This window comes from Sus scrofa, chromosome 16 (genome assembly GCF_054392235.1).
Source record: "Sus scrofa isolate SSC_HxYL_T2T_F1_AM1 chromosome 16, Sscrofa_HxYL_maternal_Yorkshire_Landrace_v2.0, whole genome shotgun sequence".
NCBI classification, from domain to species: Eukaryota; Metazoa; Chordata; class Mammalia; order Artiodactyla; family Suidae; genus Sus; species Sus scrofa.
Window position 1 is genome coordinate 32,668,033 of NC_139398.1, and position 23,881 is coordinate 32,691,913.

At 41.9% G+C, this 23,881-nt stretch overlaps 1 protein-coding gene and 1 long non-coding RNA gene across 3 annotated transcripts in view; one reads left to right on the top strand and one right to left on the bottom strand.

Moving 5' to 3' along the window:
- Nucleotides 1-8,456, bottom strand: part of AGXT2 (alanine--glyoxylate aminotransferase 2) — a 41,077-nt gene extending 32,621 nt beyond the window's left edge. Inside the window, exon 1 of one of the 2 annotated variants that reach the window (XM_085001553.1) lies at nt 8,294-8,392. In XM_085001553.1, the coding sequence (XP_084857679.1) occupies nt 8,294-8,381 (88 nt within the window). In that variant the 5' untranslated portion in view covers nt 8,382-8,392. 2 annotated transcript variants of the gene reach the window in all.
- A 1,920-nt stretch (nt 8,457-10,376) lies between these two features.
- On the top strand, nt 10,377-22,930 carry LOC146395499 (uncharacterized). Its single transcript, XR_014831169.1, has 5 exons — nt 10,377-10,517; nt 13,415-13,589; nt 14,928-15,002; nt 20,670-20,771; nt 22,840-22,930. It is a non-coding gene; the product is annotated as an uncharacterized LOC146395499 (long non-coding RNA).
- The last annotated feature ends 951 nt before the right edge of the window (nt 22,931-23,881 follow it).

Here is a 23,881-nt window from a genome sequence, read left to right on the forward strand (position 1 = left end):
GAACTCTCCTACACTGTTGGTGGAAATGTAAATTGATACAACACTCTGCAAAACAGCATGGAGGTTCCTCAAAACTAAAAATAGAACTACCCTATGATCCAGCAATCCCCCTCCTTGGCATATATCTAGACAAAACCATAATTCAAAAAGATACATGCACCTTTATGTTCCTAGCAGCACTATTCACAACAACCAAGACATGGAAGCAACCTAAATGTCCGTCAACATATGAATGGATTAAGATGTGGTACATATATACAATGGAATATTACTCAGCCATGTAAAAGAATGAAATAATGCCATTCACAGCAACATGGATGGAAATAAGTGAAATAAGTTAGAAAGAGAAAGGAAATACCATATGAAATCACTTACATGTGGAACCTAAAATATGGCACAAATCAACTTATCTACAAAACAGAAACAGACTCACGGACTAGAGAACAGACTTGTGGTTGCCAAGGGGGAGGGAGTGGGATGGACAGGGAGTTCGGGATTAGTAGATGCAAATTATTACATTTAGAATGGATAAGCAAGGAGGTCCTACTGTATAGCGCAGGGAACTATATCCAATCTCTTGGGACAGACCATGACAGAAGATAATAAAAGAAAAGCAATGTGTGTACATATATATATGACTGGGTCATTTTGCTGTACAGCAGAAATTGGCACAACATTGTAAATCAACTATACCTTAATAAAAAAAAAAGGAAAGAAAAGAAAAACAGTACAATGGAATGTACAAAAAAGCTTTAACTCAATTTTATTGCTCATGGAAAGAAAAATCATTCATTTTCTGAATTTTAGACAATGATTTTTAACAGAAAACATTAAAATTATTTTTGAACAAAACCAAAAAATTATATTTATAAATAAAATGTCAAATTCTGACATAAAAAACTGAGGTATTTTAATAATAAATTTTCTAGAGAAAATGAGTTCCTCTCTAATCTAGTCAGGAAAGGCATACAGGCTTTTGGGGGAGGTCATGGCTTCTCCCACTCTGGTCCCTCCCAAGTTTGGGAAGCTCCTCCATCCACCTGGCACGTTGACCCCGATTCTTGGTTCAGTTGACCAAACTCTGCCAGGGCAGGGTGTGGCTGCAGCACATGCTTTTTGTTAATAGAGGTGCCTTCTAAGTTTGGAGCTGCCTGGACCCTGAATTCCAGTGCCTATCTCAGTTCCTGGTACTGGGTGCACTCTCAGTAAACAAGGAACAAATGGCTGTTGACTATTCTTGTTGGAAATGAACAGAGACCAGTACTAGGAAACATACCATAATAATAAATGCATACAAACTGACCTGGAAGCCAAAACCTTCCTACAAAACACAGCAATGCAGAGTCCATGACCACATAAGACCATGGCAAAGCCAAGATAAGCTGGACCAGAGGAATCGTTAAATATTTGGAGTGAGAAGGAAACTTAGAATTTGGGGAGGAAGTCAAAATTTCTCACTTTGTAGACGTGGAAACCAGCCTGAAGTTGTAAATTAAGATCATCAAGCTGTAGTTCCCATCATGGCTCAGTGGAAATGAATCTGACTAGCATCCATGAGGATGCAGGTTGGACCCCTGGCCTTGCTCAGTGGGTTAAGGATCCAGCATTGCCATGAGCTGTGGCGTAGTTCGAAGATGTGACTTGGATCTGATGTAGCTGTGGCTATGGCATAGGCCAGCAGCTATAGCTCCATTTAGACCCCTCCCCTGGGAATCTCCATACCCTGAGGGTGCGGCCCTAAAAAAGACACAGACACACTCAAAAGACAAAAAAAATCATCAAGTTTGTTAGTTGTAGAACAAGAATAAAACTCTGAGTTTCTGATTCCTAGCCTGGTACTCTTTCTTTCATCCAACAGCCACCTCCACCCACCCCTTCTGGCAAAGATTTTGACCCCTCTGTAGCCATGGGATGGAATAATGGAATCAGAGAACATCAGAGCTGGAAGAGATGTCTAAGATCCTTATAAGGGCTCTTGGAAAAGAATGCTGCTAATTTTGAGGATTCAAGGTCAGTAGGGAGATAATTTTACAGGTGGAGAGAGCTGAGGAAAATGATGTCGCTTGTTCAGCATGAATGTTTGAATCCATCGATATAACACTGGTGTTTTGTGTGGCTGTGAAGTCACTGTGCTGAGAAACACAATGAACAACTGTGGTTTTAAATGAAGCTGGAAAGTACTGGCTCTGAATATGTTTTCTTTTAGAGAGATCTCATTCACTTTTCTGCCCTAAATAATCACGAATGCCATTAATTTGCTCTTACTTTAAAAGCTAGTGGCTCTGAGGTATCTATACATAGAAATGACCAAAAAAAAAAAGACAGCTAAGTTTTCTGAGAATTTCACCTTTTAGAAAGCTTTTCATTGTGTCTCTCTACATTCTGTACATTAGTTACTCTCCTGAGATGGGGAAAAAAAATTGAGTGTTTCTAAGAATTCAAATTCTCTTCACTCCTTCAGTGTCATTTTTCTCTCTGCAAAATTGGAGTTAACCACTGAGGAGGCTGAAAGGTCTCTTGACTTCAAAGTTAAAGGAAATTATGAAAGCAGTCTGGAGGGGGAAGACAGAGAGTTGGAAAGATTCTGCACAGAAAAGCTTGAATTTTAAACGGTCAAGGTAGGTATATTCATTAATTCATTTGTTTATTCACCAACCTGATAGGAATCGGATAGTGGAATGAGGGCTCAAAATGAAATACACAGAATTCTGCTTTCAGGAAGGAAGGAAGATTAGCAAGCAATGTCAATAAGTGAAATAGGTCTCCCAGGAGTTCCTGTCATGGCTTAGTGGAAACGAATCTGACTAGTATCCATGAGGATGCAGGTTCAATCCCTGACCTTGCTCGGTGGGTCAAGGATCTGGCATTTCTGTGAGCTGTGTTGTAGGTTGCAGATGTGGCTTGGATCTGGTGGTGCTATGGCTGTGGCATAGAGCAGTGGCTACAGCTCCGATTTGACCCCCAGCCTGGGGACCTCCACTTGCCAGCGGTGCTGCCCTTAAAAAGACAAAAAAAAAAAAAGAAAGAAAAAAAAAGTGAAATAAGTCTAGACAGCATCTTACACTTACATGTGGAATCCAAAACATAAAACAGATAAATGAATATAACAAAACAGAAAATGACTCAGGAATGTAGAGAACAAATTGTGGTTACCAGTGGGGAGAGGGGAGGAGGGGAGGGCGAGAAAGGAGTAGGAGATTAAGAGGTACAAACTACTAAGTATAAAATAAATAAGCTACGAGGATATATTGTACAGCACAGGGCATACAGCCAATATTTTATTGTACCTTTAAATGGAGTATAATCTATAAAAATATTGAAACAGTTGTACACTTGAAACTAATACAGTAGTATTAGTAGGTCAAATATACACCACCACCCCCCTTTTTTTTGGCTGCTCCTGTGCAATATGGAAGTTCCTGGGCCAGGGATCAAATCCGAGCTGGAGCTGTGACCTACGACACAGCTGTGGCAATGCCGGATCCTTAAGCCACCACGCTGGGCTGGAATCCCACCCATGCCAAAGCAGTGACCTAAGCCACTGTAGAGAAATTGATTTCTCTCATTTACTTTGTCCCACAGGAGTATGAAATTAACAGATAGACATCACTATTTTGTATAAAATAGATACACAACAAGGATTTACAGTACTGCACTGGGAACTACATCCAATATCTTATCATAACCTATAATGGAAAAGAGTCGGAAAAAAATACATGTACAACTAAATTACTGCTGTATACCTAATATGATATTGTAAATCCACTATTTCAAAGAAAAAAAGGAAGGCCTTCAAGTTGGAGACCTCCCACCCTCTTGCTAAGTGGGTAATTAGAGTTAATTTTCTAGCTGCCTAATTCTCACCAACAGGGTTCCACGCTGATAAGTCACCTTAACTTGGTTTTCTTTCCCCGAATCATAGTGTCAAAAAGTGAAAATCTCTGGGGCAACATAAATGACAGAAATCAATTTCTGTGGGCATTGGAAAATTCTAGGAGAAATTTCTCTTTGTAATGACAAAGATTTTTCTAATATCCACAATCAGTTTTCAACACAATGGGAATTTGTCAAGAGCTTTTTAGTCTTTCGAATAAAAAAAAAAAAGATTATAGGAGTTCCTGTTGTGGTTCAGTGGAAACGAACTCGACTGGTATCCATGAGGATGTGGGTTCCATCCCTGGCCTGGTTCAGTGGGTTAAAGATCCGGTGTTGCTGTGAGCTGTGGTGTAGGTTGCAGACACGGCTGTGGCTCTCATTCAACCCCTAGCCTGGGAACTTCCATGTGCCGCAGGTGGGACCCTGAAAAAAAAAAAGGTTTATAAACTATTTGAAAACACACAATGGACATACTTGGTAGAACACTAAGGGACTCTATTAAAAGTGTTAAGTATGCCTTATTTCTGCATAGCATATTAGGTAACTTGAAAAAAACTTGTCACTTGGCGGTATCACATTTTTTTTCTGCCAGTGAGTTAGGCAAGGAATATTGTATCATTCACCTGTGAGCTGAGGCCATGATTAAATGTGAGGTGTTTGCAGTTGGGAGCCCCCCACCCCCTGGCTGCCGCCACCTGCTATAAGACTACAGGCCTGAGATGCCACCTCCTTGCTCCCTTCATCAGCTGTCCCATATTTGGCAGGAAGTCATGGAGGACGTTAGTCCTTGATTGAACTGTGTGCTCTGAGGGACAGGACATAACACCAGGTGCCTGTCTCTTGCCAAAGAAGCCCAGGGGTGGGTGGGAGGCCTCTGAAGGGTGAATCGCATGTCCCCTCATTTTTTGTGGCCACACCCTCGGCACATGGAAGTTCCCAGGACGGGGATGGGACCCATGTCACAGCTGTGACCGGAGCCACAGCAGCGCAACACCAGATCCTTAACCTACCGAGCCACCAGGGAACTCCAGATGTCCCCTCTTTCGCATCTAAGTCTTGAGCAAAGTCCCCAGCTGGAGGCCCCATCAGAGCCCCGTGTGCTCCTGAGGCTGTTGCTGATATTCTCGTGGGGTTTTCCCTGGCATCTTTTCATGTCCAGTCCTGCCCACCTCCTCACCTTCCTGTTGATTTTACAGTCAGCCCCTCCGGCCTTCCCTCTGAATCCGTATCCTTCCAATAAATGTCCTTTGGCTTAAGGTGCCACTGTTCGAAAGCAAGAGCTCTGCCTGATTCTTACCTTTTGGGGCTTTTGAAGGTGGCCTTCCCTGAGCCCCTGCAGCCCCTCTGCTGGGCTTAGATCAGTTCCGCAGATGGCAGCTCGGATGGCCTAGTGGAGCAGGCAGGACACCTACCTTTAGGGCTAATTTGAATATTTTTCTTAGAAAAGGCATTGCAGAAGGCTTGGGAAGTTCCTCACCTGGAAACAGGCATTATTCGCAATCCATTTGCCCTCCTCTGCACCCTTGCTTGGGGGAGAGAAGGCAGCTGATAGCAAAATGGTGCGTTTGAGCACATACCCCACCTGCCTAGACATGTCGTAAATTGAAAAATCTTTAGCTAATTAGTGAGGAAGAAGGCATGGCAGCGAGGATTGCGACGCATTTTTATTTCTGCATATCTGACCATACTTAACACCGGGTAATCTCCCTTTCTAACAGGGCCCCTGCCTTTCCCTCCCCCCATTTTGTTTTTCTTTTTCCTCATTGTGATTTGGTTTTATTCATATCATGTATCTCTGCTGGATTTTTTTTTAACATATTTATCTGTTTATGCTGGGTCTTCTTTATTGCATGAGGGCAGAGGTTTTGTTTTGCTCACTGTGGCTCAGTCTATGGCACAGCTGCATGGTAGGTGCTCAAAGACTTACTAACTAAATGTCTATTTGTACCAGCAGGTTCTTAAGAAGGGTGTGTGCAATGAATGTGTGTTTGGATGAAAAAGCAAGCAGGCAGGTATTTAGGACTAGTAGGTGAGAAAGGAGAAGCCAAGTCGTACAGGTTTTTTTTTGTTCTTTGTTTTTCTTTTCCTTTCCTTTCTTTTCCTTTTCTTTTCTTTTCCATTCTTTTCCTGGTGCTGTACCTGAGGCATATGGAAATTTCCAGGTATGGGTTGAATCAGAGCTGCAGCTGCCAGCCTAGACCATAGCTACAGCAATGCCAGATCCAAGCTGCATCTGCAACCTACCCTGAAGTTTGTGGCAACACGGATACTTAACCCACTGAGTGAGGCCAGGGATCGAACTAGCATCCTCATGGATACCAATCCGATTCTTAACATGCTGAGCCACAACAGGAACTCCCAAGTCCCACGGGTGTTTGAAAGGCCAGGTAGAGTATGACATCTATGTCTCTGGGTCATGGGTTTGCAAGATGACTTCTCCCCCGTAGTTTCCTTGATGGAGTTACGTGGAGTCTGCAGTGACTTGACCAAGATCTCTAGGCACCAAACCTCATCAGCCACTTCTAAAATTCTTGCTCCCACCATCAGCCCAACTCCACAACCCTCAAGGCTGGGGTAAGAAAGGGGAAAGGCACCTTCTGGGCAGCAGAAAGGGTGTTTTCTCTTGCTTTGCCAACAATCAGCACTTTTAGGACAGTGTCTCCTTTACGGAACGGTAAGACTCAGCGTATAATTCTAGCTCCCTCTCAGAAAATGTTGGAGTTAAAAAATGTTCTGGCAAAAGACCCATGACCTTGAGAAAAGAGAAATTCAGAGAGGACTGGAAGAAGAGTGGGTAAGAAAGGGCGTGGCCCAATTACTGACTTTGGAGTTAGATAGACCAGGCTTTAAATCTGAAGTTGTCATTTTTATGTTTCTCCTTTGACCACATTTCTTACTTATCCTTTATTCTTCTATCTCCTTGTCTGTGAAATGGGATAATAGTGCACCCTAAGAAGTTTAGCTGAAGATGAAAGGAGACGACACTTTTAAAGCATCAGATACATATTAAGTTCCAAAGAACTGCAACTGATAAAGGCAGAAAAAAAAAAAAAAAGCAAATAGAAGAGGAAGGAAGGAGAGAGGAAAAGGAAAGATGAGAAAATAAAGATAAAACTAATCAGTAGGGATGGAAAAGCATCCCCTCTGTCTATTTAGGGCCTGTGGGGCATGGAGTCTGCTTATGCTCATTTGCATCAGGAAAACTGGTGAGGAGGTGGTGGGCTTCTAGGTGAAACAAGATACATGTGCAAATCAGGAACACATAGGCCACATATGTATATACTAAAAGACATGAAGCCACCATGGGTTGGCTACCCCAGGTTTCCTCACATTTTCTGTTCCAACTGGAGAAAGAGGAAAGCCTGAGTAGAAGAAGGCTCAGGGTCTAAACTTGGCTTGGGTGACTTTGGGTAAATGATTGCACTTCTCTGAGATGCTGTTTCCTTGTTAATAATTGAGGGAGTGGCACCACCTCTGGGGCCGTGATGGAAATTTGTTGGATGCTTTATGTCTTTTTTTTTTTTTTTTTTAATTTTTGTCTTTTTATGGCCACACCCACGGCATATGGAGGTTCCCAGGCTAGGGGTTGAATCAGAGCAGTAGCTGCTGGCCTACATCTCAGCGACAGCATCTCAGGATCCAAGCCATGTCTTCGACCTACACCAGAGCTCACAGCAACGCTGGATCCTTAACCCACTCAGCGAGGCCAGGGATCAAATCCACGTTCTCATGGATACTTGCCAGGTTCATTACCACTGAGCCACAAAGGGAACTCCCATTTTATGTCGTTTAAAGTCGTTCTCGGATTTCCCGTCGTGGCGCAGTGGTTAACGAATCCGACTAGGAACCATGAGGTTGCGGGTTCGGTCCCTGCCCTTGCTCAGTGGGTTAGCGATCTGGCGTTGCCGTGAGCTGTGGTGTAGGTTGCAGACGCGGCTCGGATCCCGCGTTGCTGTGGCTCTGGTGTAGGCTGGTGGCTGCAGCTCCAATTCGACCCCTAGCCTGGGAACCTCCATATGCTGTGGGAGCGGCCCAAAGAAATAGCAAAAAGACAAAAACAAAAAAAGTCGTTCTCCTCAAGCATCCGTAGACTACAGTTAATACTTTATTTTGAATTGCTTTCCTTTCATTTCTTCGTTCTATTACTGCGACTGTTTTTATTTCAAAACGGTGTACAGTCAGGTTTTATTATCTGCGAATTTCATTTCAGGAGGAAGGGAAGCATCAGAAAATACTGGACATGAGAAGGGGACACGGGGTCTGACAGGGTGAGGTCTAACCCACAGGTCTTAGGTGACCTGTCTCTAAGACCCCATCTAGGTCGAACATTCCAGAAGTCCACGCAACAGGCTCCAGCGCTCAGCCCTGCCCCTCTCACTGACCCTCTGCTGACCCTCGCCCCCTGGTTTCCACTCACCATTCAGGGAAGGGCCCGCCTTGGGGGTCCTGGGAGATAAGGTCTGCAGGTGCAAAGCTCTCAGCAGATGTCTCCAGGCTACAGTCATCTCTCACTGTCAGGAAGCAGATCCCCGTGGAAGCAGGTTGGAGAGAGGGCTCCACGGCTCACTGACCAGCTGGACTTTGAGATCAGGACGGAAGGGGAGGAGCTGCCAAGGGCGGTCCTGGAGGGGCGCCAGCCTCCACTTCCGGTGTGTGGACCCGGAGCTTCCAGGACTGGCAGCAGTGCCTTGAGGGGAGAGTGTGTGAAACGGGCTGGGGGAGGGAAAAGACAGGGCAGGCAGGCAAAGCAAAGGTTTTCTGGATTAATTTGTTAGTTTCGTGTCCAATCAGGGTCTCATCAGGATGAGCGTTTCTCTGTGCAAGGGTGATGGTGTGGGGGATGGGGCAGTTTATAGTCGAAGGCATCAGAAAGTGAGAAAGGAGAGGAGAAAATAAGAGAGAGAAGGAAGAAGTGCATGAAGTGAATGGATAAAGACACTGGTATTGGAGAACTTGGACGAAGACCAGAGGGACAAGTGCGGGGGGGGGGGGGGCTAGTCCATGGGGCACCAAAGAGCTGGGCTGAGGAGTTAACGGTGCTTTATTTTTATTAACATTGTAATTTCTTTTTTCTTTCTTTCTTTTTTTCCTTTTTCTTTTTTTTTTTTTTTTGGTCTTTTTGTCTTTTTAGGGCTGCACTCGCGGCATATGGAGGTTCCCAGGCTAGGGGTCTAATCGGAGCTGCCTGTCTACCCCACAGCCCCAGCAATGCCAGCTCTGAGCCTTGTCTGCGACCTACACCACAGCTCCCGGCAACGCCGGATCCTTGAGCCGCTGAGCGAGGCCAGGGATCGACCGGAAACCTCAAGGTTCCTAGTCGGATTCGTTTCCACTGTGCCACCACGACGGGAACTCCCCAACATCGTAATGTCTTAAATTTCCATTTGTCACTCTTGTCCTCACATCCCCACCCCCAGCTACCCCCCAGTCTCCATAGGTACTGTTTTTTGTGTTGAATATATACTTTTTGTTGATACATATGTATATATTTTTGGCTGCTCCTATGGTGTGTGGAATTTCCTGGGCCAGGGTTTGAACCCGTGCCACAGCAGCCATGTGGACTGCTGCAGTGACAATGCCGGATCCTTAACCTGCTGCGCCACAGGGGAACTTCCTGTTGGCACGTATTCTTGTGTATTGTTTGGGGTGAATACATTTTTTTTGTTTGTTTGTTTGTCTTTTTGCTATTTCTTGGGCCGCTCCCGCGGCATATGGAGGTTCCCAGGCTAGGGGTCGAATCAGAGCTGTAGCCACCGGCCTACACCAGAGCCACAGCAACGCAGGATCCGAGCCGCGTCTGCAACCTACACCACAGCTCACGGCAACGCCTGATCGTTAACCCACTGAGCAAGGGCAGGGACCGAACCCGCAACCTCATGGTTCCTAGTCGGATTCGTTAACCACTGCGCCACGACGGGAACTCCTGAATACATTTTTAATTGTAAATATGGGTGCTTTTTTTTTCACTCATGTTTTAAAAATCTATCCAGTTTGCTGTGAGTGCATCGCTTGCAGCTTTCCAACTGCTCCAGAGGGGGCGTCCACGTGCCTTTACAGGGCAGTGCCTAAGGCTGGGAGGGGGACAAAGGCAATTGGAGCTGGAAGGGCGAGGGGATGTTGGTTTGATAGCTGGCTCCCGTGCCCACAGGCTAGGAGAGATGGAAGAAAGACGCAGGCCACACCAGATAGAGAAGTCGCTGACCTAATAAGCAGGGGACTCTCTTAGGAGGCTTGTTTTGGGAAAGCAGATCTTTGCACCTGACCACTGGAATCTTAAAATTTTATATAGAGGGCTTAAACTGGGTTCAGTCGCATACCCTGAACTCAGATGAGCTGGGTTCAGTCGAGCACACTGTCCGGTAGTGTACACATTAACTCTCTCGAGGCTGCATCTTTGAAACAGCCCCCACTATGGGAATGATGGGCAGAATGTACATTCCAAGGACAGAGGAGGGGCTGAGCCTCTGAGCACCTGGGGTCACATCTCCACTTCCTCCTCCAACAAGAGTGGGGCTGCATGGATGCCATGCCAGGTGGAAGTCTTTCATCACTCTTCGCTGTAGACGATTGGCTTGGCCACATCCTGCTTTGACGACTGGGGAACAACCTTTTAGCTCAAATGGCCACCACCAGGGCACCAGGTAAGCACAGAAAGTGTTTTCAAGTCAATGTCAGTTGTCCCCTTTTGCATGGGCTCCCAGCTTCCAGCCCATTCTGCTTTGGGGGCTGTAGGAAGTGGTTATGTGATCTGGCTGGTCAGCTGGTATGAGAATGACCCATGTCAGCAAGGCCAGGGGTGACACAGCCTCTCCCTGGGGGTGCCCAGCCTGTCATGCTGTGGGACCGAGGGGAGAAAACAGTGAGTTCCTGAGGTCTGGCATGAGTTCCTCCACTCCCCTGGGCAGTGAGCTCTTTTGCCTCTGTGACTTCTGTGGACTGGACGCTCCTTTGATTGGAGATGATTCTTGGGCTGTAGTTTGTTATGGTAAGAGGCATCCAACAGTATGAGGGGCTTCCTGGAGTGGGGAAGCAAAAGGACATTCTGAACATCTTCAGAGTGAGAAATTGTACCTTCTTTATTTAAAAGCAAAAATGCTTACTTGGATTGCTGTAATACAATATGTGCTTTTCGTGAAAACAACAAACTCAAGCCTAGAAAAGCATAAGGAAGAAAGTAAAAATCACAACAAATCTGACCTTTAGGATTTCCTGCCGTGGCACAGTGGGTTAAAAATTCGATTGTAGCGGCTCAGGTCTCTGCAGAAGCATGAGTTCCACCCTCAGCCGGGCTCAGTGGACTTCATAAAAAAAGATCTGACTTTTACATATATGGAAATTTTTCCCTCTCCAAACCTATTCCTAGGGACACTGCCTGTTGGTGATCTGGTGTGAAGTAGACACTTTTTCTTTTTCTATGGCCACACCCAGGGCATATGGAAGTTTCCCGGCCACGGGTCGAATCTGAGCCTCAGCTGCAACATATGCTGGGTCCTTAACCCACTGCACCACAGTGAGAACTCCCCTGACTCCTATATTTTAGTATAAATTCTTTCAGAAATTTTTTTATATGTGTGTATCTCTGTGTATACATGTTATTTCATAAACTGCTTTTTTCAATAATACAGCTTTTCATTCAAAAATTATAGATCTGGGGAGTTCCCTGGTGGTGCAGCGGGTTAAGGATCCAACATTGTTATTGCTGTGGCTCGGGCTGCTGTGGTTTGTGTTTGATCCCTGGCCCGGGAAGTTCTGCTTGCTGCAGGGGAAGCCAAAATAAAAATGAAATAGAAAAACAAAGAAATAAGGATCTGAACCATCATTCCTAATTGCTTCATTGTGTTCTGTGTTCCTTCCTCACCTTCTGGTATCTCAATTACAAACACATTACAGCTTTTGAAAATTTCGCAGAGTTCTTGGAGGTCCTGTCTTGTTTTTATCCACCCCTCTATTTCCTCACTGCATTTTATTTTTTTCTTTTCTAGGGCCGCACCCACAGCATATGGAGGTTCCTAGGCTAGGAGTCTAGTAGGAGCTGTAGCTGCTGGCCTATGCCACAGCCCCAGCAACCCCAGATCCGAGCTGCGTCTGCGACCTACACCACAGCTCACGGCAACGCTGGATCCTTAACCCACTAATCGAGGCCAGGGATCGAACCCGAAACCTCATGGTTCCCAGTCGGATTTGTTAACCACTGAGCCACCACGGGAACTCCCTCACTGCATTTTAATCTGGGGAATTTCTGTCCCTTATCTTCAGAGTTCATCAGTTATTTTCTCAGCAGCGTTCAGTCCACTGATGAGCCCATCAAAGACATCATTTATTTCTGTTACTATTTTTGGTGTTGTGTTTTTGATTTCTAGTATTTTCTTTCAATTCTTTCTTAGAATTTCCATTTCTCTGTTGATATTACTCATTTGATATTACATAATGTCTGCCGTTTCATCAGGGCACTGAACATATTAATCATAGTTATTTTAAATTGTCTGATAACTCCAATATTTGTGTTGTAGTTGAGTCTGGTTCTGACTGACTCATCAGACTGTATTTTTTCCATGTCATTTTAGTATCCCTGGTAACATTTTTTTTTTCTTTCTACCACTGCACCTGCGGCATATGAGAGTCCATGGGTTGGGGTCACATCAGAGCTGCAGCTGCCAGCCTACACCACAGCCAAAGTAACATAAGATCCAAGCCACATCTGTGATGTACACCACAGTTTGTAGCAATGCCAGATCCTTAACTCACTGATAGAGGCCAGTGATTGAAACTGCATCTTCATGGACATTTATGTTGGGTTCCTAACCTGTTGAGCCACAGTGGGAACTCCTCCCTGGCAACTTGTTAATGAAAGCTGAATGTGATGTATTAGGTAATAGACCTGAGGCACATAAGCTTTTACTTTAAGGTTTTATGTTAATATAGTTAGAGGCTGGGTTGTGTTTAATGTTTTCTGTAACTGTAGGTGGCAGAGGATTCAAATTCCTCTAGTGTCCTTATTTTGTCCCCTATATCTTAGGGCTTCCTTGCAAAATTCTCTTTAAATATAGAGCCAGGGCAGCTCTTTCAGCTGTAATCCACTGTTATTATACTGGATGGAGCTCTAAAATCTTTAAAAAATATTTATTTATTAAATTTTTTAGGGGTGCACCCACAGCATATGGAAGTTCCCAGGCTAGGGGTCAAATCAGAACTGTATCTGCCAGCCTATGCCACAGCCACAGCAATACCAGATCCTTAACCCACTGAGGAAGACCAGAAATTGAACCTGCGTCCTCATGGATACCAGTCGGATTCATTACTGCTGAGACACGACAGGAATGCACTATACAGGAGCTCTAAAATCTTATGATCAGACCTCAATATTTTAGTGGGTCCGTGTCTTTAGATTGGGCCAGCTTCTTAACAAGGGTTTCTCTGGAAAGTCTCTATACAGTTAAAATAATTCTACCCTCTATCCTCTTCCCTGGCCGCAGATTTCCTAGTCTGTTTCTTTGAAGCCCTTACCCCTTTGACTATGTTCTTTTTTTCTCTTCCTTAGGTGTGGCCAGCAGCATAGAGGTAGCCGGAGTCGGGGTGATGCCCTTCACAGCTCATATAGGGCCCTGGCCGAGTCGTCTGCCCTGGAGATGTCACAGTGAAGTTTCTGCGCATATCTCTTGATCATGACTCCTCCCCAGCCAGAGCAATGAAGAGCTTTTCACCATGAGAACCTGGTGATGTTGCAGGGTCCTGGAATTTAGGGTCCTCCTCAAACACTGGCAACCAGGGGGTTTCCCATCCCCAAGCTAGTCCACCCTCAGCCTCTAGCAGTTTGTCAGAATTACTGTTTCAGTGTTTCTTCCGGTCATGGCTCCAGGTGAAGAAAGGTCTTGGCTGTACCTTTGAAGATTTGCCTGTCTTTCTGGATTTCAGAGTGGCATTTCACTCTGCATCTTCACTTCTCTGATGAGTTCAAGAAAAGTCAATGCTTTTCAGTTTGTTCAGCTTCTTCTTATAAAAATGGAGTGATATCTTCCAAGACTTTTACGTGTTGGAGAACCTGGGGGTCTCCATATATTTTATTTAGTGAGTCCCTGTTGATGGACAACTATATTTTCTCCAGTATCCTAAGATGTGGAATTATTTTGGGCACTAAATTAACTGTCTTCCCCCCCACCGCCCCCAATTTGGACAAATCCTGGAAGAGGGATTTCTAGGTCAAAAACTTTCAAAAAATTTTTTTATGGCCACACCCATGTCACATGGAAATTCCTGGGCCAGGGATTGAATCTGAACCACGGCTGCAACCGTGACAATGCTTTAACCCACTGCTCTGGGCTGGGGATCAAACTCGCACCTTCACAGTGGCTGGAGCTGCTGCTGTCAGATTCTTAACCCACAGAGCCACAGCAGGAACTCCTGTGTACACATTTTAAATGGATTCCAGTAAAGTAGCATCACATTTAATTCACCTAACATGGCACAGAACTGTTTTCCCAGATGTTAGGTCTTTTGATGGTTTTCGAATTATACTGATATCCGCTGAATCCAGTGAATCCACTGAAAAAAGGATGAGGGGGAAAGTTAAGTTCCCTCCAGATGTAGGAGGCATTTGAAATAGCAAGCCAAGATCTTCCTCTGGGTTCACAGATAAAATGACTATTAAACAGAAATGATCCCTGTTGGAGTTACCTTCATGGCTCAGTGGTTAACGAGCCTGGCTAGCACCCATGAGGACAAGGGTTTGATCCCTGGCCTTGCTCAGTGGGTTAAGGATCCGGTGTTGCCGTGATCTGTGGTGTAGGTCGAAGATGTGGCTCAGCTCCTGTATTGTGGCTATGGCGTAGGTCGGCAGCTGAAGCTCCAATTTGACCTCTAGCCGGGGGACCTCCATATGCTGCCAATGTGGCCCTAAAAAAAGATGAAAAAAAAAAAGAAAGAAAGAAACAAAGAAAAAGAGAAAGAAAAAAGAAATAATCTCCGAGTTATAAGGGACTTTAGAAGACAGCTGCTCTGTTCTTTTTGTTACCGCTCCTTCAAGTAGATCAGGTGTAATTTTCTTCCTTTTATAGGAGACCAGAGATGATGAGGAAATACCCCATACCGACAGGACATTCCTCAAGAGACTTGCCATCTCTGTTTCCCAGGTAATGAATTGCTTTGAAGATACGAATATATTTCACCAGCTAGGAAAATGTTGGAATTTCTCCTTGAAAAAAAATAATTGGGAAATGAGAAAACATGGGAATTCTGTTGTCATGTTAATAATTACAGGGTTTTTTAAATTTACACACAAGTTCACAGATGATTCACCAGTGAAATCCTGAGTGAACTTTGCTCTTTGACTCCATGGCTTCTGCCAGTAACAGAGCAGGGTCTGTAGGAGTTGCAGAGGGTAAATAACTGCTTGCTTTTTTTTTTTTTTTTTTTCGTCTTTTTGCCATTTCTAGGGCTGCTCGTGTGGCATATGGAGGTTCCCAGGGTAGGGGTCCAATCGGAGCTGTAGCTGCTGGCCTACACCAGAGCCACAGCAATGCAGGATCCGAGCGGTGTTTGCAGCCTACACCACAGCTCACGGCAACACCGGATCCTTAACCCACTGAGCAAGGCCAGGGATTGAACCCGTAACCTCATGGTTCCTTGTCAGATTGCTTAACCACTGAGTCAGGACGGGAACTCCAATAACTGCTTTTCTAAAGTAATTCTTTCCCTCTCTTAACTCAGGAGTGATGAATTGAAGGAAAGGGCATTTTGGAAGGATTTCATATAAAATCCAGTTTACACGAACCCTCCTATTAAGGGTGAGCAGACTCTGAAGGAGGTCTTCAGATTGAGGCGCAGAGATGGCAGGTGTTTTGGGGGGAAGAACTGCATGGAGAGGAGGCTCAGGCACTGTAACCCCTAGAGTTTCAGGCAGCACTGATTTTCTTGAAAAATGGTGCAAAATCCTTTAATTTACTTATGAGGATGAACTCTTTGAACAAGGCTTATTGGGAGTCATCAGTCGTAATGTTTTTGAAAAGTCATTTTGGTGAGACCTGGGGACACAAGGGTTACTTCAGCCTTCCCACCAGACAGCATTCCCCAGGAGAGCTGAACACATGTCCACAATGCTTCCACAATCCCAGCACAGTGCCTGGCACACAGTGCCCATTAAGTGTTGCTCAGCAATGTAAAAGGCCAAGTGACTGACAGATCACTTAATTGAGGGAGAGTTAAAAGGGGGGTCTTGGACATTCAAGTTCTTTTTTGTTTGTTTGTTTTTGTTTTTGTTTTTGTAGAATGTATGGCAAAAATATTTTTGTGCCTAGGCCCCTTCACAGTTGGATCTCTCCAGTTCTTCATTCCCTTGAACTTCATAACCAAAAACACACTGTTTGTCCCAATCATAGCAGGATGAGATCATTAGAATTTGACTCACTATGATGGGGGTTGATCTTGTGTGGGAGAAGCACTGCCCTAAACTTGGACTCTCAGATACAGTGAATTGTCTGACAAGGATGTTTAATAATAGCCCATTTCTATAACGGTTGTTACCGAATTGTTGGAATTAAATGGCGAATTGCAAATAGATTCAAATTGCAAAGGAAAAATGAGGGAAGGGTGCATGTGATGAGGAAAAGGGAAGTGACTTATCACCTAGAGGAAAAAGCTCGCAAGTAGAATGAGAAAAAAATCTAGCCATATGCTGTTTATAAAAGAAAAACTTTAAACATAATGACTTAAAACAATTGAAAGTAAAGAAATGGAAAGAGATTCATCAGAAAATTGCCAAGCGGGATTTGAAGAAAGAAAGCTAGTGTAGCAGTATCGTAACAGAAAAGAAACAAAGGTTTTAAGAATCATTAAAGAAGGGGAGTTCCTGTCATGGTTCAACGGTTAACGAACCCGACTAACATCCATGAGGAGGCAGGGTTTATCCCTGACCTCTCTCAGTGGGTTAAGGATCCGGTGTTGCCGTGAGCTGTGGTGTAGATCACAGACACAGCTCGGATCCCACGTTGCAGTGGCTGTGGTGTAGGCTGGTGGCTACAGCTCTGATTGGACCCCTAGCCTGGGAACCTCCACATGCCGTGGGTGCAACCCAACAACAACAACAACCGAAAGAGTCATTAACTATAAAGGGGATCATGTTTAATGATTAAAGGAATAATTTGTTAGGAATATTGAATATTTAAATGAATATACACCTAATAATATAGCCTCAAAATATATAAAGCAAAAATTGATAGAGTTCCAAAAAGAAGAATTTCCATAATTCTAGATTTTTAACTTATTTACGAATCACCTCAGAAAATTATCTTAAGCAGCACAACAGATGAATTTTATAAATGCAAATTTTTTAAGTAAAATGTTAGAAAATTAAATGCAGCAAAGTTTGCAAAAATACGTCATGACTTAGTAGAATACGTCCCAAGAATGTGAGGGTAATTTTACATTTAAAGTATTTTCTCTAAATAAATTTTCTGTAATAATTTACATATTAGACGAATAAGAGAGAAAAGCCACATTATCACATCAATAGATGTACAAAAAAATTTTGAGAGCCATGAACACCAATTCAAGATAAAAAAAAAAATTATCAGCAAGCAATGAATAGAAAGGAGTTTCCTTAACATAACCGAAGGTATCTGCAAAAACCTTCGAGAAATATCCTTAATGGTGAGCTTTTAGTAGCATTTTCTTTAATGTCAGGAACAAGAAAGAATGTCTTCTGCTTCTATTCAACCTCATACTGGAAATCCAATCCCAATAAATAGATCAGGATAAAGAAACAGAGGTATAAAGACCAGAAAAGAAGAAATAAAGTTATGACATAGTTGCAGAAATAGTTGCAGAAATGGAAAAATCCAAGAAAACCTACAGATTACAGCAACTAATAAGTAGAGTTCAATAATGTTTCAGGGTATAAGATCAACAGTAAAAAATCAGTAGCTTCTATATACAGGGAACAACTACTTAAGATAATTTTTAAAAATACCGTTTACAAAAGAAACACAATATTATGGTGCCTAGGAATGAATCTAATAAAACACGTGTAGGGGTTTATGAAGAATGGCATAAGTCTTTGTTAAAGACAAAAGTAAATGAAGTAGTATACCATGTTCATGACTAGGAAGACACAATATTATAAAATGTAATTTTTCCTAAATTCTACTAATGACAATTTAATTCCCAGGACAAGTTTTTAGGAAAGTTGATAGGATTATCTCAAAATGTATATGATGACTAAATGGTCCAGAATTGCCAGAATAATTTTGAAGAAGGTATGGAAGTATAGGAATTAATTTACCAGTTAGCAAGGCTGCAGATAATAGATCAGGGGAACATCAAAGCAGCATAAACAGACTGCTGGACTGGAACAGAAGCCCAGATGTAGGACTCCAGCTGATGTAGAGACTCCGAAAATGACAAAGATGCCATAAAAGGTAAGCACGTCAAGAATGAGTCATTCAGATACAGAGTGGATTCATTGGGGAAAACAGCAACAGTAAGTTATTTTATGCTCATCAAATTATCAAAAATTAAATATCTGACAATACCAGGTAATGATTAAGGAATGGAATGGAATGGAAACTCTTGCACTGCTGCCTGGGTTAGACATGGGTACAATTGCTATGGAGAGCCATTTATCAATATTGAGAAAATGTTAAGATATGTGTCCCACATGATCCAGTTAATTTCACCTCTAGATGTATATCCTGGAGAAAGTCTTGCAAATACTTAAAATGTGAACCTTGCATAAGAATATTCATTGCGGAGTCACTTATCATAACGGAAATGGAAAGTTGATCAATACAGGGGTTAACAAATAAATTGTACCTAACAGCAGATAAAAGCACCCAGCTGGAGCTATTTGGATCTCAAAAACTCCATGCAGAATAAAAAAAAAAAAAAAAAAAAAAAAGACACGTAATGGAGTTCCTGTCATGGCTCAGTGATTAATGAATCTGACTAGGAACCACGAGGTTGTGGGTTCCATCCCTGGCCTCTCTCAGTGAGGTAAGGATCTGGCGTTGCTGTGAGCTGTGGTGTAGGTCACAGACGCAGCTCGGATCCCGAGTTGCTATGGCTCTGGAGTAGGCTTGGCAGCTACAGCTCTGATTTGACCCCTAGCCTGGGAAACTCCACATGCCTCGGGTGCGGCCCTAGAAAAGGCAAAAAGACAACAACAACAACAACAACAAAAAGACGCATAGTGATATGTGCTGTTATCTATTAAAATTCATAAACTCCAGAATAATTGTATATATTGTTGATCGATATGTATATATGAAGTAAATGAATCTTTTAAATGGCCAAGGATACACAACAGCTGCAGGATTGTGGTTAACCACGGGAGGGGCGCTAGAGAATTCGATTATCGACGATGCAGATGACAGCATCCATCCTGTCTCATTTATTAAAAAGAAAATGTATAGAAGAGGTATGGTAAAACGTTAATATTGTGAAATTTGGGTGTTGATAGGTGAATCTTTGTTGATCATCTTCCATAATTTCCAGCTGTGTAGGAAATATTTGATGCAATAGGTGAAAGGTTATAAACAGGGAATTACAACTGGAGTTTTAAGTGAAGACATATGATAATTCTAGGTAGGCAGAAGCAAACAAAAGACAGTGTGTATCTCCGCACTGTGAGACTTGTGGATGATGCTTCATTTGGGAAAGTGGGTTGTACATTGAGTTTGGAAGCTCTCATCTTGATTGTTCATGGTCGTTCACGGAAGGCCCAAGGAGCTTCTGAATGCTTCCAAGCATGTTTGCATTTTTAAGGCTCAGGTCTTGCAGATGGCTAAAGGCTGGGGGAACTCGAGGGCAGTGGCAAGAGAAGATGTAGAATTTAGCTGTGTTGGAAGCAAGAGGTCAGTTTTGATTTACAATTAGTAGGAAAATAAAATAGAGAATATGTTGAAAGAGGAGCACAAAAATGTGTGCCTGGAAAAAAAAAATGCCCCGGTGACTGTTCTAAGCCAAATATTTTAGCATGTGTCAGTGCTTTTTATTTCCAGAGAAGCTTATTAGACTGTTGTTTTTTTCCTTCTTTTAAAAAATATATCTGAACAAAGTTTGTTGAAACAAAGAAAAAACTTCCCAAACTTACATTATTCATAAAATACGTGTTTCGCATATGTAAAAAGACCCTCGAAAATCATTGCTTTGGAAGTAGTTTATTAATTCAATTTAAGCATTGCAAAAGCAGTTGTTCTCAAAAGGATTGAAAATGCATCATGAAGTTACATAGTTCATAACAATACCAATACTGATCATGTGAAGCAAAATTACTGGCAAATGCCATTTAAGCTCATTTTATAATTATTAATTGTTTATGGAGCGAATGTGTGTCACTTTAAAAATGTACCTGTGATGTTTACAAATTCTTTCAAACACATTTATAAATACAGTAATAAAAAGTCCTGAGCTCCCTTTTCTTAAACCAACTGACATCCATGTGGTGTTTGATTTGACTGATAGCCTCTAGCTTTTACTTAAAAAAATATTTTATCACATTCATAAAAATATCTGTGCTTCAACTCCATTTGTAAGTTTTAACACCAACTTGATCATAATAAGAGAAAAATGCTTAACACTTGTATGGGCAGCAGAAGCTGAGGGGCGAGATGAGTTGGTGAGGTTGTAAACAAAAGAATTTAGGCTTTGAGATCTCCAAAACAGAATATGTTTTACAATATCAAGAATGGGTGTAGTCTCACTTGCATTCTTGGGAAGGATTCTCAGAAGTAAATCTTCAAGGATCCGCTTCCCTGGCTGGTTCTATTGGGGGCTTTTCAATAACCCCATTTCCTCTATTCCAGCCCTACTCCCCAGCCCCAAGATTCCAAGATTTCTGCTAAGCAGATATGACATCTCCCAGCTCCCCAAAATAGGGGGGATTTGGAATGTGTACAACTTGGTAGGTAAGTTGTAGAAAATTTGGTGGGTTAAGGTTTCAGATATGGGTCCGGCAAGATGTGGCAATATACAATTTCTATTTTTTTTTTTTTTTAGGAAAGCACATGCAATGCTTTTGCAAAATTAGCTATGACTTGACAGCTCATCATTACTTGTATGAATGCTGTGTCTAGTGGCTGACACTCCAATTCAAGCTTAAAAGTAAAAGGGGGTCCTGTAATTAAAGGCAGATGGCACCCCTGTAAGCATGGGGGAGTCAGTGTTTCTTTGAAAGAAGCCAAGTTTTAGGGATTGAAACTCATGTAAGAAATTTCTCATATGGGGTAAGACATGGCATTAGAGAATTTAGGAGGCAGAGAAGCATCGATAAAGCAAACCCTATATCATTCCATGATGCTGTAAGACAACTGGGCACAGTATGTAAAGATTTCTAGATCTTGTACATTAAAAGTGAACGGGTATCATTTTACACTTAGTCCAATGCATTTTGTCAGAAAAGATGTTTTTAGTAATATGGATGAATCACACTGTTCAGAAGCATTCCATTTTTTAAATGGCTTGGTTTTTCCTCTATTTCAGAATATTTAAATGGGCTTCTATATTCTGAAGCCCATGTTCCTGGTTCCATCTCTATTGTTAGCAGCTTCTTGTGTGAGGGATGGGGAAAAGGGGGGAAATTATGTTTTGCAATCATAGGGAAGGGGGAAGAGAAAGGAGGAAAATTGTTTTGGTCCAATTTATATAAACAATTTCTGGATAATAGATTCTTTAGCAGCAAAAATCCATCAAGAAAATTGTTTTGGCCATGCATGTGTTATTCTGTTCATTCGCATATCAAATACAAAATAAATAGAAGAAAGGGAGGCAAGGGGAATAAATGTTTATTGAGCCAGGCACTGAGCTGTGTATGTTCTATAACACGAATAGAAATAGATTGATCGTATCATACTGGGATGATTTTGTTGGCAAGCATTGTTTCTGCTGTGTGGTAAAAATGAAGAGGTTTTTGCAGTAGCAGTTAGCATTAGCTCCCATACGTTGACAAGGATTTAACTGTCCATGTTGCCCCTCAGAATGGAAGGGGACAAATGAATAAATCCATGGGAAACAGAAAGCACAATGGGCAATGACCAAGGTGTAGAGAATTAAAGATGCAAGATAAATCAGATGACTGTAGTCTTATATAATCCTTTAAGGCTCAAAAAATAGGCATTACAATAGTTCATGTAGAAATGAGTTTTTAAAATCAAAACAAGGTTATTTCTGATATATGGCTAACTTTTCCCATGCCATGTGGCTAAAATCAAATAAAGAAAAAAAATGTATTTCTAGGGGTTTTAGACCAATCAAACCATGAGAAATATCATTATCATGGCTTTGGGTAACCACCTTGAGGTGACTTACAGTTAAGAAAAAAATCTGCATCTAGGGTTTTCTTGGTTTTTCATCTGGTGACTTCCTATATATTCTTTCTGGCCCTTCTTCATCAGCCAGTTGGCATAAAATGTAAAAATAGTTATTGAGAAAACCTAGCATAAACTTACAGACTGGTGGATTAGAAGGTGTCTTCTCATGTAAAAACAAAACAAAACCCCAGCAAATTATTGTAACAATCACTTCTAATTTCCCCCATAAGGTTGAAGAAATTTGCTTGGCATTTTCTAGGGAAAGAGAAAAAGCAGAGGTAGTGGTAGCTTTGAAATTATGGAACCTTTTTGCTATTCCACAGCCTTCAATTCAATATGGCTTTTCAGAAGATGCAGATCACCTAACAGGCTGGTTCTAGGTTGCTTTGGTTTCCGTATGAGATATGTAAATTGTTTGAAATGACTGATCAAGCAGAAAAACAAGTCTTATGATGCAAATAACACCCAAGAAGTATCAGAGGTCACATGAAGCAAAGCTGAGGGATTGACTTTTAAAAAATCGTTGGGTTGTACTTTAAACACTTAACCCGATCAACTGTACAATGACAAATTATACTACTTCTAGACAAAGATTAAGAAAAAAATGAGTACATTCACGGTTTTGATGGAAAGATATGATTACATTTTTTTTTGTTTTGTTTTCTAGACATAGACGCAATCATATTGAAACGCATATGGACAGATTCTAAGTCATTAAATAATTATTGTCATTGGTATTACATGGTGAGTTTCACAATAGGAGGATTATAAATCTTGATGTGTCATACAGTTTTTGAACCACATAAAACAATGTCATAAAAAATCATACAATAGTTATTTGAAATTCAGAATGTCATATGGTGGGTACATCAACTGAGAAGAGTCAAAGTATGAGATGTGACATCTTCCATTTCTAAATGGTAAGCAGCTTTGAAGGAGGGACATAAGGACAAGAAGGGGAGGTAGCTACTTGTAAAACTTCAAAATTATTTTATCGGAAATTTTATAAAACAAATTTTTGTTCAGGGGAATCTTTGTTACATAGTTTTTCAATTTCAGCTAGCATAACAAGATATTTTCCCTTCAGGATTTGTGAAATTTGCATGGAAAAACCCAGGCTGAATTTTTTTTTAGCCTTTAAGTCTTTTATTAATCTTATGACTCACTTATTATTTTTAAAGATTGGGGAAATAAACTTTTAGAATGGATTGAGCTAATGGAACATCAGACTGTATTTTGAAAGGTATTCAGGTCAAGTGTCATTTGATTGTAATTATTAAAGGTTATTTTTGATATGACTACTTCAGTAGCTGAAGTTTTTAGAGTTAATTGTTTTTTCTTTTTAATCTGCAGCAGGTAAAAAGTTAACTAATAGACTGTGATTATCTAAGGGTCTCTGTTCTTTGACCACAACCACATGAACAGTGTGTGTTTTTCCCTTTATCATCTCCATGCTTCGTGACATGAAATCAGAACATCAATCAAAGGACTCAATGTGGACAAAGCAGTGGTGGGCATTTCTTAGCCATAAATTCAGCCCACTGAATAGATTGTAGAGTCGCTATGTCCAATAAAATTTGGGTTTAGCAGGCTACTCTCAGCATTTCACGGAATCCTGAGATGCCCAAACATTTGGGAACATCTTGTTTTTCTATCTTTTTCCTTTTACTGAAATAGATAACACCTGATAGTCTCAGATGAAAAAAAAA